The sequence below is a fragment of the Orcinus orca genome, chromosome 10, assembly GCF_937001465.1.
Source record: "Orcinus orca chromosome 10, mOrcOrc1.1, whole genome shotgun sequence".
Lineage (NCBI taxonomy): Eukaryota > Metazoa > Chordata > Mammalia > Artiodactyla > Delphinidae > Orcinus > Orcinus orca.
Genome location: NC_064568.1, coordinates 80,621,464 through 80,635,768, shown reverse-complemented (window position 1 = coordinate 80,635,768; position 14,305 = coordinate 80,621,464). Strand labels below are relative to the sequence as shown.

At 43.4% G+C, this 14,305-nt stretch overlaps 1 protein-coding gene across 1 annotated transcript in view; it reads left to right on the top strand.

Annotated features, from left to right (window-relative positions):
• The first annotated feature begins 5,123 nt into the window (after positions 1 to 5,123).
• PKHD1 (PKHD1 ciliary IPT domain containing fibrocystin/polyductin) overlaps positions 5,124 to 14,305 on the top strand; it is a 424,641-nt gene continuing 415,459 nt past the window's right edge. The window contains exons 1-5 of the mRNA XM_049716350.1: positions 5,124 to 5,175; positions 6,626 to 6,703; positions 7,311 to 7,455; positions 10,205 to 10,313; positions 13,675 to 13,732. Coding sequence (XP_049572307.1) covers positions 5,124 to 5,175; positions 6,626 to 6,703; positions 7,311 to 7,455; positions 10,205 to 10,313; positions 13,675 to 13,732 — 442 coding nt within the window. The remainder of the gene's footprint in view (positions 5,176 to 6,625; positions 6,704 to 7,310; positions 7,456 to 10,204; positions 10,314 to 13,674; positions 13,733 to 14,305) is intronic.

The following is a 14,305-nucleotide window of genomic DNA, read 5'->3' as shown; positions in this document are numbered from 1 at the left end:
TATAAAGAAAAATACATGTGTTATTGATCTGATTGTTTTGTTTTAAAGGAAAGATGTAGCTCTGAACATAGGGCTTGAAGAAAACCAATGTGTGACTATTTACTTCCATTGTTTTAAGCTTGAAAAAAAATGTTAAAATCACAGGCAGATTGGAAATAGACTCTCCTGTGCTGAGCGTACTCTGTTGGGCGTAACAAGCAAATCAGATCCTGTGCTTTTGGACTAAGTAGAAAATAGTCCTGGGTACCTTTCTCTAGGCAGTAGATGTATTTCTGAAAATTGAATGTTTTAAAAATGAATTCTATTCCAAATAGGTGTAAAAACGTAGGGAATTTTGCAATTTAAAGGAACACCTGCTGAATCTACTTGAAAACTTTAGAACTCCTCTTGTAAATGCAAGTAGCCTCCACTCCTACCCCATCCACTGGGGACTTGTTGGCAGGTACACAGATTATTTGCCTCTGTTTTCCCAGCTCCTAGCACAGTGCCCAGCATATATTAGGTATATGATAAGTGTTTGTGGAGTTGAATTAACTAGAGATGATTTTATCCATTGCACCAACTTAATCAGGACATACCCATAAGATATGCTTCTTAAAAAAATAAATTTATTTATTTTATTTTATTTATTTTATTTTTGGCTGCATTGGGTCTTCTTCGCTGCACGTGGGCTTTTCTCTGGTTGCAGTGAGCGGGGGCTACTCTTCGTTGTGGTGCACGGGCTTCTCATTGCAGTGGCTTCTTTTGTTGTGGAGCACGGGCTCTAGGTGCGTGGGCTTCAGTAGTTGTGGCATGTGGGCTCAGTAGTTGTGGCTCATGGGCTCTAGAGCACAGGCTCAGTAGTTGTGGCGGCATGTGGGTTCTTCCCGGACCAAGGATCGAACCTGTGTCCCCTGCATTGGCAGGCGGATTCTTAACCACTGCGCCACCAGGGAAGCTCATACACATAAGATACGTTTATTCTAAGTTTTTTGTAGATATTCCTTTTCTGGGCATTTATCTTGGCTTTTACTTTTTTGAAATGGTATAATTATTTTTTCTGGTCTCAGTGTTTTCTTAATCCCCCTGTATCAATGAAAGGGATCCATTACATCGATGATAGAAAGTTAACACGTGAAGCCTTGCCTCTGCTGCAGGACACTCTGCAGACTTTGCTGGAACATCTGCAAGGAAGAGGATGGGCAGTGAATCCACAGAACAGTCAAGGCCCAGGCATCACTGTAAAGTTGTTGGGAGTTGTGTAGTCGGCTAAGACTCAAGTTGTTCCAGAAGCTATAACTAGGATGTAAGCCTATCCAAGCCCTAAGAGTATGAAATAGATGCAAGCCTTGGTAGGCATTTTGGGGATTTGGAGGACTTTTATTGCCCACCTGGCACAATGCCTCTGTCCCTTATACAACCTGGCAAAAAAAGGGCACGTGTGGAACTGCGAGTCAAAACTACAAGCTACCTCTGAGCAGGCAAGAATACTAGGGAAGCAGGTTAAAGCCCCGGGCGTCTCCCAAGCAGGGCTACCATGAGTTATATGTGTCTGTGACTCCAGAAAGTGTCAGTTAGGCCCTGTGGCAGAGACAACAGAAGGAAAGAGTGTCCCTAGGGTTTTGGTCCCAGCTCTAGAAGGTGGCAAAACTCTGATATGCCCCCAGAGAGCAACAGCTCTAGCAGTGTACACAGCATATCATGGTAAGAACTTCCCTTCCTTTCAAGGGGTGGATTGAGAATATGTTCCATCAACCCACATTTGCCATGACTCAAAGGCCCAGTTTGACTAAGTGGCATGCCTCTGTGTAGCAGGGGAACACCCTGTCCACCAGGCCCCTGTCTCTAGAAATGTGAGTGCTACTAGGTCCTGCAGAATATGTAGATCCTTCAAATGCCCCCTCTGGCAATCAGGAAGCTGATTGAAGCAACTGACCCTTCAGTAGCCACAGCAGATTGGGTACATAGGAAGAGCAGCCACTGTAACACCTGGGTAAGATGGCATATTGCCAAGGATGCTGGATTGCCCTTGAAATGCAGTGACTTGGTTCCTGTAAGTAACGGCATGTCCTATATGTTCTAAACAACACCCAAAGCAACTTCCAAAGTGGTCTGGTACCATCTACTGGAGTTTCCAACTGGTGAAGGATTGGTAAATTGATTATATTGGACCCCTCCCTCTGAGGGAGGGTTCTAAATATGCCTTGGTTTCTATGAACACTGCATCTGGCCTAACCCAAGCTTTCCTCTGTCTCTGCACAAACCAGGCTGCCACCATTAGGGGATTAGAGAACCGAGCACTATGTTTGGGTACCCTCATCCGAAAAACAGTGATTGATGGGTCACATTTCAAAGGTCATGATATGCAAGACTGGGCAAAAGAACATGACATGAATGGAGGTTCCATCTCCTCTACAACCTGTAAGGAGTAGCGTTAGTAACAAGGAAAAGTGCAATATTAAAGCGGCAGATTAAATTAATAACAGGTAAAGCCACCTTGGCTGCGTGCACTAAAGTCCTATCCTAGGCTTCAATATAGTTGATCAACCAGTAAAACCTGTTGCCCCGTGTATGAGACTGAGTACCCTTACCAGGACACCCAACATTGTAAAGATACAAAAGTCATGGGAGAAGGCCATTGCCCTGACTCTCACCATGCATCAACGCGCTATGCTGCTGATAATAGCAAGCCCTATCACACCTTCCCAGGTATCCTAAGACTTTATCTACTGGAATTTACTATGGGACATCCCACCAGGACAGGTGAATTACTTCAGTCTCCACAGGATCCCATTGTCCTGTTGCCAGCCAGACCTATGGAAATGTACTACATCTGGAATGGAGCCGGCACCATGGGAAAGAGGGGAGAAGGTGCGGTCCTGGTATGGCATATCCCCCAGTCCATTTCCTCATGCCTGACAGTGCTGCCTTCCCTGGCCTTGTATGGTATACACAGCCAGGTCAAGTTTCCAAACTTTCCAACCTCCCCTTCCTCAAGACCAGATGGGCTTATCTGCTTTCCACTGGTGCCATCGTTTGACTGCTGCCCTTGTTCCCTCCATTGGCCTGGAGCACATAGAAGCTGTTACTAAATTCACCCAACAGTCCTTAAATGATAGCTGTCCTGACGGAACACTGAAATGTCTGTAATGAGAAAAGCTGTCCTCCAGCACAGGATGGCCTCAGATACTATCCCTGCCTTGCAAGGAGGCACCTGAGCCATTATCCAAGCAGAATGTTGCGTGTTTGCACCTGATGAATCTGCTGTTGCATCATCTTTATTAAATCGCAGGAGGACACAGGGGAACTTCCTGAGTGATCTGACCACCAACCCAGGGAACCTGAAAAATCAGTGGTTCAGATCATGGAGCTCTTGGTGGAAAAAAATGTTACTTATGTTGGGAATGTTAATCTGTGTTTTCTCTCGCATGTGCCTAGACCGTTGCTGTGGCCTCTATCTCCTATGCAGCCAGATAGCTGCCAAAGGAGCCCTCTCCAGGCTGGTGAAACCCTTTGCTGACCTCTCAGGGCACATCTCGGAAGAGGGGGCAAGTGAGATTGTTAGAGCTAGTCATGAGGGGCAGATGGCTGGAGGAGGTCATGCACAGGGTGTGACCACCAGTTGACCTGCAAGCAGACCCTGGGCAATTGGAGGCTCCTCACTCCCTCCCTGTCATTGAAATGTACATTCTGCCCACAGGTCCCACAGCCGGAGCTGTTTTCAAGGATGCAGGTTTCAGAGTCAGGTGGTGTTGAGACCACTGGGATTGAATACGGTGACTGAATTCCACTGAAGACTCTGTAAACTTTTAAGATTGTGGCGGGTATGGAGATCTACTCATCTCGCTGACGCCCACGACAAGCCTCCTCGTTTGTAAGTTTTCTTGAAACCTGACACCTGCCAATCTGGAGTGTTTCCCTCTTTCTAAGGTCTCTCCTTGCCCTCTGTGTTTGGGGGCCAGTTAATTTATGAACCAACACAGGGACAGATTACGTGGAGAGGTGGCTCCCAAGCTGGGCCCTGATGCAGGCCAGGAGTTCACTGGGGCACAAGAAAGTTTGGGGAATCCAGAAAGCATCCAGCAGGATCCAAGGTAGAGGCTGCCGTGTGGGAAGCTTGTCCGGGAGACGGTGGGGAGAACAGCTTCGCCGCGGTGCAGGGGTCACCTTGGAGAGCAATGCGAGGGGAAGTTGGAAAGGTGGGGGGCAGATCATGGTGGGACTGCAAAGTCAGAGAGAGGGCTTTCCTTTGGAAGCAGAGAACCCTCAAAAAGAAAACTAACGTTCGTGGGCATCTCCTTTGTGCCAGGCCCTGTGTTAATTTCTTTATGTATCTATCGTCTCAGTTAATCTTGATAAAAATCCTACCAAGTGTTCCTATCATTTTTGAAGTGATAGAGGTTTTGCTTTGAATTGAAAGCTTTAAGCAGGAGAAGGGCACAGTGAAGGCAGAGTTTAAAGAGATTGATCCGGGCATTGTGGATTGAGGTAGAGGGACCTGGGGTCATAGGGTCCAGTTTGGAGGGTCCAGCTTTTTCTTCCTGTTTCTTTCCTTCCTGTTTCCTCTGCTGTGAGGATAAGATAATTTCCCCCAAATTTCCATTAACACCATTTTTTTTTCAACTTGTTACCATGTTTAACATTTGCTTTAACTCTTTACTCTTTTTGTGTTGATTGGTTCCTAGAGGACTGAGACTTCCAGAAAACAGAACAAAACAACCCGCACCCCCTCTCCGTAATTGCCATTAACTAGTATTTTGAATCTGGAATTCATTTATTTTAAAAATTTAAGTGTTTATTTAATAATGAATTAAGGAAAGAGGTTATTATTACTTACCCAGCTTAAACATGCATAAAATAAGTCAGTGGGACAAGGGGGTAGAATAATGATAATTTTATGTAAGATTCTTAGATTATCCTTTCCTTCCAAGCTTGGGAAGATGGTGGGTCCCTCTGAAGACTCTAGGGTCATATTGGTATAATTTCCTTAATTTCCCAAGTTTTAACGAAGCAAAGCAGTTGTATGTAAGCAAAAGTGATAGTAATTTTTCATTTTGTTTTTATAAATCTCTGCTGCTCCAATCAAAATTGAAAATGTGTTTAATGTCTGAACAGTTTTGAAAGGGTTGATTTACGTGAACAAGATGACTGGCTGGCTGGTCTCTCTGACAAGTATCAAAATACTACTTTTAGCAGGTGAGTTGGATGTGTTTTGAAGGGATTTTGGATAGAATGCAGCAGGTTACCTTGAGAACTAATTTACTGATACTTAAATATTACTTTGGGAGGAAGTGTTAAAGTATCTCCCCTAGGTTTAAATTTTCTCTGCTTAATAATTTTTTTCTGTTTAGTAGTTGAGGTTATATATTAAATAGTTATATACTTTAATTTTTAACAGCCAGTGGAAGTTGCTGTTAAGTCTAGAGCTTTTAATAATAACTTATAACCTTCCTTTTATAATTTCTTTTTGAGCCATACAATGCAATTCTTTTTAGATTTTATTACTTTATCTTCCCAAGGGGAGTAGCTTATCTTGTCTTAGTGATTAATGACCAATAAAAATTTCCTTTTCTCGAACCGGGTCTCTCGTTTTCTCAGTGACTTTGGTTATCCTCTGTATCTTTTTATGACATTTGTTTTTGATCTTCGTGAGGTAGAAGTATCTAATACACCTTTGAGGGGTAAGCATGAGCCCATCTGGCCAGGGCTGCCACGAATGGTTGTGTCGATGTGAATGATTCTTCACCACTCTTGGTCGTGCAGAGCGCCACCTGCATAAATGTACATGGAAGCCCTGGGCTAGCCAGAGTTAGCGTGGCTTGGGTGATCCTTTAACTTTTCTGATATAGAAACCGAAAAGTGTTCTGTAGACCTCACTGAGGAGCTAACTGATTTTTGCTGGCTTTACCTCGGACAAGGCATGTCCATCCAGGATCATCTTCAAAAATAAGGCATTGATAAGGTCACGCTCAGCCCATAGTCTCTATGCGAGAAGCCAGTCTAGCCTAGTGTGTAAGTCTATAGTGGGCTTTTAAAAAATTCCAGCACTGATTCATGCTTCAGCCCCTCTCTGAGCAGGCAAAGCAAAAATCTAGAGAATGCTGTGTCTCTTTGGGGAGTCATTCTGATCATGTATTCAAAAGGGAGAAACTAGAGGATGATGTTATAAGCAGGAGGAGTGAAGTAGGGATAACTTCCAGAACTTTCTCCTCTGGGAAGTGGAAATATAAGAAATAAGTGGTAACAGTTAAATATGACCCCCTAATTAAAGAGTGGGAAAGAGAGAAGACATTTTATGGATTCAGTTAGGAACCAAATGTATCCTGGAGCCTTTTCCAAAGGAAGTGGAAATTCAGGATTGTCCTCGTGAACACATGGTTTTTGGATGTCTAAGATAAGAAGATCAGTCAAAACTTCCCTTAAAATGGGAGGAAGGTGTGGTCCCCAGACCAGTAACACCAGCAGCACCTGGTTAGAACTGTAAATTCTTGGGATCCACCACAGACCTACTGGATGGGAAACCCTGGGGGTGGGTGCCGCGATCTGTGCTGTATGAAGCCCTTGTGGTGATTCTGAGGAATGCTCAAAGGAAGCCGGTGGATTGAATTTGCACACTGAAGCCAGGGTTTCTCCTACTCACTTATAGTGCCTTGTCTGAGTGTCCACATTGAACCTGAAGAAGGCAGCCTCGCAGGAGGAACGTGGATCACTGTCATTTTTGATGGTAGGTTTGGGCCTTACCGAGTGCAAGTTTCTTATTTGTTGATCTAAAGAATCCTAAAGAATGAGTCCTGTTTAAGGACAGATGTAAAAGAGATCTGGAAGGGAGATGGACCAACTGACCAACTTCTGTGTTACCGGATGCCCACATGCTAATGTTACATCACACCATTATATGTCTGTGTCCACTTCCTTATCCCAAGCTGTGGGGTGGAACTCTAGGAACCCTAATGAGATGATACCCATGTAGCACAGAACTTGGCAATGTGACCCTCAGAACCTTGGTTATCTTCCTTGTCGAGAATCCTACATATGGGAGCTTCTAAGCCATGGCTCAGTGTATCCATCTATACCACTGGAAAAGAGTAACTTTGAGGGTTGGAAAATGCTTTCCTGGATTTCAGTGGATGCACCTGAAGAGAGAATTAAGAAAAAAAATAAAGTCATAAAGAAGCACACTCATTCATACAGCCTTTGGAAATGAGAAATATTACTTTTAACCCTTCGGTAAACTCAGGGGCTGCCATTGCCCCCGTGTGGCAGGTTTTTGTGTTACCCTGGGTGGATTACTGCTCTGTTCAGCCTGAGACTCCACTCTCCCTTGCGTTTAGGTTTGGAGCCAGGTCTCCTTTATCCTGCCAACGGCTCTCAGCTGGAGATCCACCTGGTGAATGTGGCTGTACCCATGCTGCCCATCATACCCTGTGACATCTCTCCTGTCCTCCTGGATTTGCCGGTAGTGATGTGTAGGACCAGGTACACCTGCCCCGGGAATGAGAAGGCCAGACAGGATGAGTGCTTTGCTCATCTCAGTAGCTTTCAGTGGCAAATTAGAGCAACTCCTGCCATGATTGCAATTACCAGTATAGTTCCCTATCAGAGCTTTAGGGCTTAAGGGAGGATGAGAATATGGGAAAGATTTTTGAGAATTCCGAGACATTTATAAGGAGGGGTTGGGGGCTGGATGATGTTTCCAGTTTTGTGTGTGTGTGTGTGTGTGTGTGTGTGTGAAGGTCTCTATTGCTATTCAGATTTCAATAAATGGGGCCATTTTGCTAACTATTTTTTTGGAATAGGCATAATTGTAATGATTGTACATAAACTAAAAATCAGTTAGAAAGGAAATTCACCTTAGTCCGCAGTTTGTTTGCTGAGTCTGATATGATTTTTACAGGATTCCAGATTATCTATTGTCCTACTTAAGTTTTTGTTGACCTCTAAAGCTTACACTAGTTTGTTCTTTCTTTAATATCTAACAGATGTTGCCTGAAAGTGGATCATTGGTTAAGAGAAAAAGAGATTGTCATTTCCTTTTGTTTTCTGTTCCCTCTTTCAGGAAAGTTCCCTCTCTTCCATCTCTGCCTATTGAACCAACCATATTGCAAATGCTACCTCTTCCCTGAACAGCCAACTGAGTGTCATCTTTCCCTTCTTTGATAGGGGACAAGTAGGAACTGAAATCCAGCTTTTGAGGAAGGAGCACATTTTAGTCATTCATCCATGGGACATGGATGGATTGTGTATTCAACACATGGGACATGTGTTTGTGTATTCACACACACAAACACACTTTTTGGGCAATTCATCTTCCTGAAGGGAGGACCTTTCTGTAATTTACACAAAGGCATAGGATGCACAGCCTTAGTGGCCCTGTTTCTTCAGCCCTATGTTTCTCATGACACTTTGTCAATTGCTCATTTTTCAGATTCATCCTCACAGAATTAAGTGCTTTGGGGACAGAGGATGTGATTCACCCACCTTGTAGTCCTTATGATGCTGAGCACAATATCTTGCTAGTAGAAGATGCTCAAAAGATGTCTGTTGAACTAAAGTTCCTTATAGCACTGCTGTCAGTAGAGATGATTTCCATAGGTTTTATGGTATATTGGGGCATAGAGTTCCTGCAAGAACTTGCTATGAAATAAGTCAAAGCTCTAACGATTTGTATGTTCTATCTCCTCAATCCCCAAATGCTAATGACTTTAAGATGGGGCTTCCTTGGTGGTGCGGTGGTTAAGAATCCGCTTGCCAACACAGGACACACGGGTTCGAGCCCTGGTCCGGGAAGATCCCACATGCCGCGGAGCAGCTAAGCCCGTGTGCCACAACTGCTGAGCCTGCGCTCTAGAGCCCACGAGCCACAACTACTGAAGCCCGTGCGCCTACAGCCCATGCTCTGCAACAAGAGAAGCCACAGCAATAAGCCTGCGCACCGCAACAAAGAGTAGCCCCTGCTCACCGCAACTAGAGAAAAAGCCCGTGTGCAGCAACAAAGACCCAATGCAGCCAAAAAACAAAAAAAACAAAAAAAACCCCATGCACCAGTGACTTTATAACATCATTTTAGAAAAAAAGAAATAGCACCCTCTTAAATGTACTCATTGATTGGAAGATGAATATCAAATTAAATTAACACTCAAATGTGGGAAAACGTGCATTTTATCATCAATGAAATACTGTCATACTCATTATTATAAAAAGACAAGTCTGCGTTCGCAAAAACAGGCACTGTTGCATCTAAATCAGCAGTGCCCAACCAAAATATAATCCGAGCCACAAATATAACTTAAAATTCTTTAGTAGTCACATTAAAAAGTCAAAAGAAAGAGGTGAAATTAATTTTAATAATACATTTTATTTAACTCAACATATCCAAAATATTGCCACTTCACATGTAATATAGATTATTAACGAGATACTTTATATCCTTCTTTGAATACAAAGTCTTCAAAATCCAGTGTGTATTTTATACTAATAGCATATCTTAATTGGGACTAGCCACATTTCAAGTGCTCAATAACCACATATGGCTAATGGTTAAACACATTGGACAGTGAAGATGTAAAGGTTTAAGGTCATACTAAAGATTTTAGGAGAAGTTTTGGAGGGGAGGCACATCTAAAATCTAACTCCTTATTCATCATATTCCCCCTCTCAAAATTCAGATTGAATGGCAGCCTCGAAGAGGCAAAGAAATCACTGTGATCCTCTTGAAAAGAGGAGAGAAGGTCTAGGGCTCTCTTTATGGTGTTTATGGGCTGCTGGGGTAATTATTAAGAATTTTTGGCAACATATAAAATCAGTGCCTTTTATTAGAAAGAGCCTAGGATTCAGATCCTCCTTTGCCCTTAAACTGTGGTGTTTGCATACCCAGGTCTCTTAATCTATATGGAACTTGTTATTTTTTTAATGGAAACTGGTATAGATTATCTATCAGTGTCCCCTCCAACTCGTAAAGTCCTGAGAAACTATGAGGCTGAGAAACAGGACAAAATTTAAAAAATGTTTTGGCACTTTCAATGAAAACTTCATAACTTCTTTTGCTGAAGGATCTGAGGTTTAAAGTCTATTGGATGAGTGGATAGAGGAGGTGAAAGGTGAAATACGGGACTCCTGGGTTAGCTCTGTTTCACAGGTGCAGGGGGGGGAATTTGAAGTGGTCAAGTGGGGCTGCCGGCTTTGGCAATTTCATTGATTCACAAGGATTGCTACGTTCTGCCCTCAGATCTCTGCTGTCCGAAGCACATGAAGGTCTCTATTACCTGGAAGTGCAGGCTGGGGGACAGGTCGTAGGCAGCCCAAGTTCAGGACCACGAGACAGCTGCACTTTCAAGGTGGGTACCAAGCACGGAGGAATGTGTGTTTGCCTGGTCTGAGAGTGTGCTTGCGCTATCGACAAGAAAGTTATAAATCAGCTGGGGAGTCTGTCTTTTTTGCCAGGATGAGAGAACAGGTGGATGATAGTTACAGAGTTTCTGAGACTATCTTAAGAAGGTAAGTATTGAGCACGTGTATGTCAGGCTCTCACTAAGTGCTTTATGCACATTCATTTAATGCTTATAATAACACAATTTAGTTATTAATCAATGCTCCTTTACAACAAGACTTCATCTTCTAAATTCATCTCTCATACGATCCACATTTTACATAGGCAATTCATCTTTGGAATTTGCCATCAATTCACATTTAACAACTTGTTTCTTACTCCAAGAGAATCTTGTTTTCCAGAATTTTGCTTTTGCACGTATGCGGCAGAAAGAAAAAAAAAATTCTTTTTTGTTAAGACCCACACCAGCACCTCTACATTGTATCAGTGAATAAAACAGAAGAGAGACGGCTGAGCATGGTCCTTAATCACTGTGCTGTGTTTGGTTTTGATGTCCTTTCACCCCAGATAATAGTTTTCCTACTTATTAAAAGACCGGTAAGGAGAGAGAGGGGAAAGAAGAGAAACACTTCCTAAAATTGCACATAAAAGAAAGCAAGTCCTCCGGTGGTCCCACTAGCTTGGTGAATTGATGAAAAATCACCAGGGGATGCAGTTAATGAGAGGCATTCTGAGCTGAAGGAAACCCAGTGTCTCTCTTTGTTTGGGGACTGGGGCTGGGGGAACCATATGTATTAAAAATTAATTCCACCTCTCCAGTCCACTCCAAAGAGCCTGCTGCAGGCACTGACAAGTTTGAACAACTCACAGAAGGTTTATCAAGCAGCTGGTAGCTGCGGCTTTATCATTCTCATCCTCTGCTTTTCTGCTCCCCCCACCTTGCTGCTGCCGACCCCATTCGGGCTCAGGGATCAGCATGCAGGAAGCTGGATTTGGAAGCTCGTTAATTTTTCACTTTGTCGTGTCTCTAGCTTCGTGGGTGACCAGAGACCTGTTTCTCTTAGAAAAGTGCCATTTTATATTGTGTCAGCTCAGAGAGATTCACAAGTGAAGCCTTTTTTGAGGTTTCACTCTGAGCCTGCCCTGCCACTCTCTGAGGACCTGGGAGGGAGTGATGCAGGAGTCGCCTTATTTCCCCTGCACTTCTGGTGGAAGGCTCTCAGCCTGAAGGATAGACCTGGAATTTTTTTTTTCTTTAACATCTTTATTGGAGTATAATTACTTTACAATGGTGGGTTAGTTTCTCCTGTATAACAGAGTGAATCAGCTATACATATACATATATCCCCATATCTCCTCCCTCTTGCATCTCCCTCCCACCCTCCCTATCCCACCCCTCTAGGTGGTCACGAAGCACCGAGCTGATCTCCCCGTGTGATGCAGCTGCTTCCCACTAGCTATCTGTTTTACATTTGGTAGTGTATAAATGTCCATGTCACTCTCTCACTTCGTCCCAGCTTACCCTTCCCCCTCCCCGTGTCCTCAAGTCCATTCTCTATGTCTGCGTCTTTATTCCTGTCCTGCCCCTAGGTTCTTCAAATCCATTTTTTTTTAGATTCCAAATGTACGTGTGTTAGCATATGGTATTTTAGACCTTGTATTTTAAATTGGAAATCGAGAGGTGTGTTTCCTTATGTGGTTTGGATTCATTTGTTGTGTCTGCCTCAGTTTCTAACATCTGGAAGGTGGGCAGTAACCACTGCTCTGTATCGTGAAGCTCCTATGATAAAGTTCCAGTGGGAATGACAATGGTATGAAGGGCGTCCCAGTGGGAGTTGAAGGTCTGGGTGCAGGAGGAGGCTGGGAGGGGTGTAGTGTACGTTTGGCAGGTGTGTGTGGAGTTGCATTAATCTTTATCCTTCAGTGAGCTCAGAGCCAGCTGCCAAACTGTGAGGTCACAGCATTCTTATTTTGACCTCCTAACTGTACATATTTTCTGTGAACTCTTTTCTAACCCTTTCTGTTAGGAAGGGAGGAAACAAGCCTTGATGACAGACTGTACAGCCATGTGAATCGATACATAAAACCTGCACTTGCCCAGCCAGCATCAGCTTTGTGAAAATGTCTGTTGATTGTCCATGTCTGATGAGGGTTGTTGATTAACACCAGAGTTATTCTTTATTGCTTTTCTCCCTGGGAAGGTGGACTCCTGGGGTGCTGGAAGCAGACCAAGCAAAACAATTTGCTGTCTTTGTTTTGCAAATGGGAGGTACAGTAGGTTAGGGGAGTGAAGGTGGTCTAGGCGTCTAGAGTAGGATGGGGGTGAAGGTAGCAGGAAGGTGAGTCATTAGGCCATGGCTCAAACCTTGGCCAGGTCAGCCCATCCTTACGATTCTCTCTTTTTTCATGCCGGCCCTGACTGTGAAATGCTCTAATCTGGAACTAACCCAGAGGCCTATAGGTGAGATGGAGTTCCCGGAATTGTCTCCTTCTCTCCTCTGCTTCCAGGCAGTGTATCAGTCATCTCAGATGGAGCCACTCAATTCATTCACAAAAATGTGAATGTCTTTTACATACCAGGCTGTGCCCAGGGATACAACCAATGACTCAGCCAGGCATTGCCCCTGCCTTTCTGGAGCTTATAGTTAGCAGTTGATGTGCTTCAGGGGGTGAGGGCATCATAGGATGACTTGAGTGCCAGGACCAGGCTTCTCCAGGCTCCTGCCTCTCCAATCAATGCTGGTTTTCTCCTTGGAGAGTCATGTTGGCTCTCATTCCTTGCATCCTTTGAATCATTTTCCTCCCAACAGGCACCTTCCATTTTCCCATACAAACTTCCCTTGTGTATCTCTCCAACTTCCAATTTTTTGTAGCTTGCTAATCCCTACCAAGGTGCTGGCTGATAATTTAATTTGCAATCCTTTTTATCTAAATAAGCAAACTATTGTCTAGAAAAATTAAAAAAAAACCTTCAAGACCCCAAGATATCAAGTTGCAATAATGGAATTAAAAGTTTGGTATTTTAAAGCGTGGCCTGCCTACCTTTCCTTTGGTAAAACATGTTCCTGGTATGGCAGGTGAGCAAGTAGAAACAGACTTGCCCAGGTGTGAGGGATATGGTGCAGGGAAGACATATGACCTTGATCAGATTCCCTTGACCTCATCTATGGAAGAACTATAACAATGTCTGTTATCTCTGCTTCACAGAAATATCTTGAAGATGAAAGGAGATAGATGTAAGGTGATTTGAGGAGATGCAGACACTTGCTGCCTTAGATGAACGCTCTGTGCGGAATGACTTAGGCTTCCTGTGTATGTGGCTGTGATGTTCTAATGAAATGCTCACTGTGATAACATTTTCTAAACAGTTTTCCAGGGCACAGACACCCATCGTTTACCAAGTTAATCCACCCAGTGGAGTGCCAGGTAAGAAATCTCCTATTAAGATAGCAATAAATAGAAATCCCTTAGCTGAAGCTTATTGCAAACTCTTCTGCCCAGGTGGATGGTTTCTATAAATAGGAAATTTTAACCGCTTCTCTGATGCTGTTTTGAAAATAAGTGTCAACCTCTGGTTTATTTTTCACCTGGTTTGGTTTCACCTCTGGGCACTTTTGCTCTATTACTTCACTGATAACCAAAGGAATCTTAACATGAAAAGAAAAAGAGGCCAGCAAAATCAAACCAGAGGTTGCTGGAGAATATAGACACCATCATCGCTCCTAACTTTATAATCATCCACATAATAAAAAACCTTTATTTGACCCTTCCTGGGAGTCAGGTTCTGTTCTAAGCTTTATTATTATATTATCTCATTAGATCTTCACAACACCTGATGATATAGGAACTATTATTATTTCCATTTTGGAGGTGAGGAAATGAGGAACCAAAAGGTTAAGTTATTTGCCTAAAGTCGTAATGAGTGGTACAGCTGAGATTTGAACACAAACAGTCAGAATCCAGAGTGGGCCCATATACCTTACATTTTATTTTGTGTTG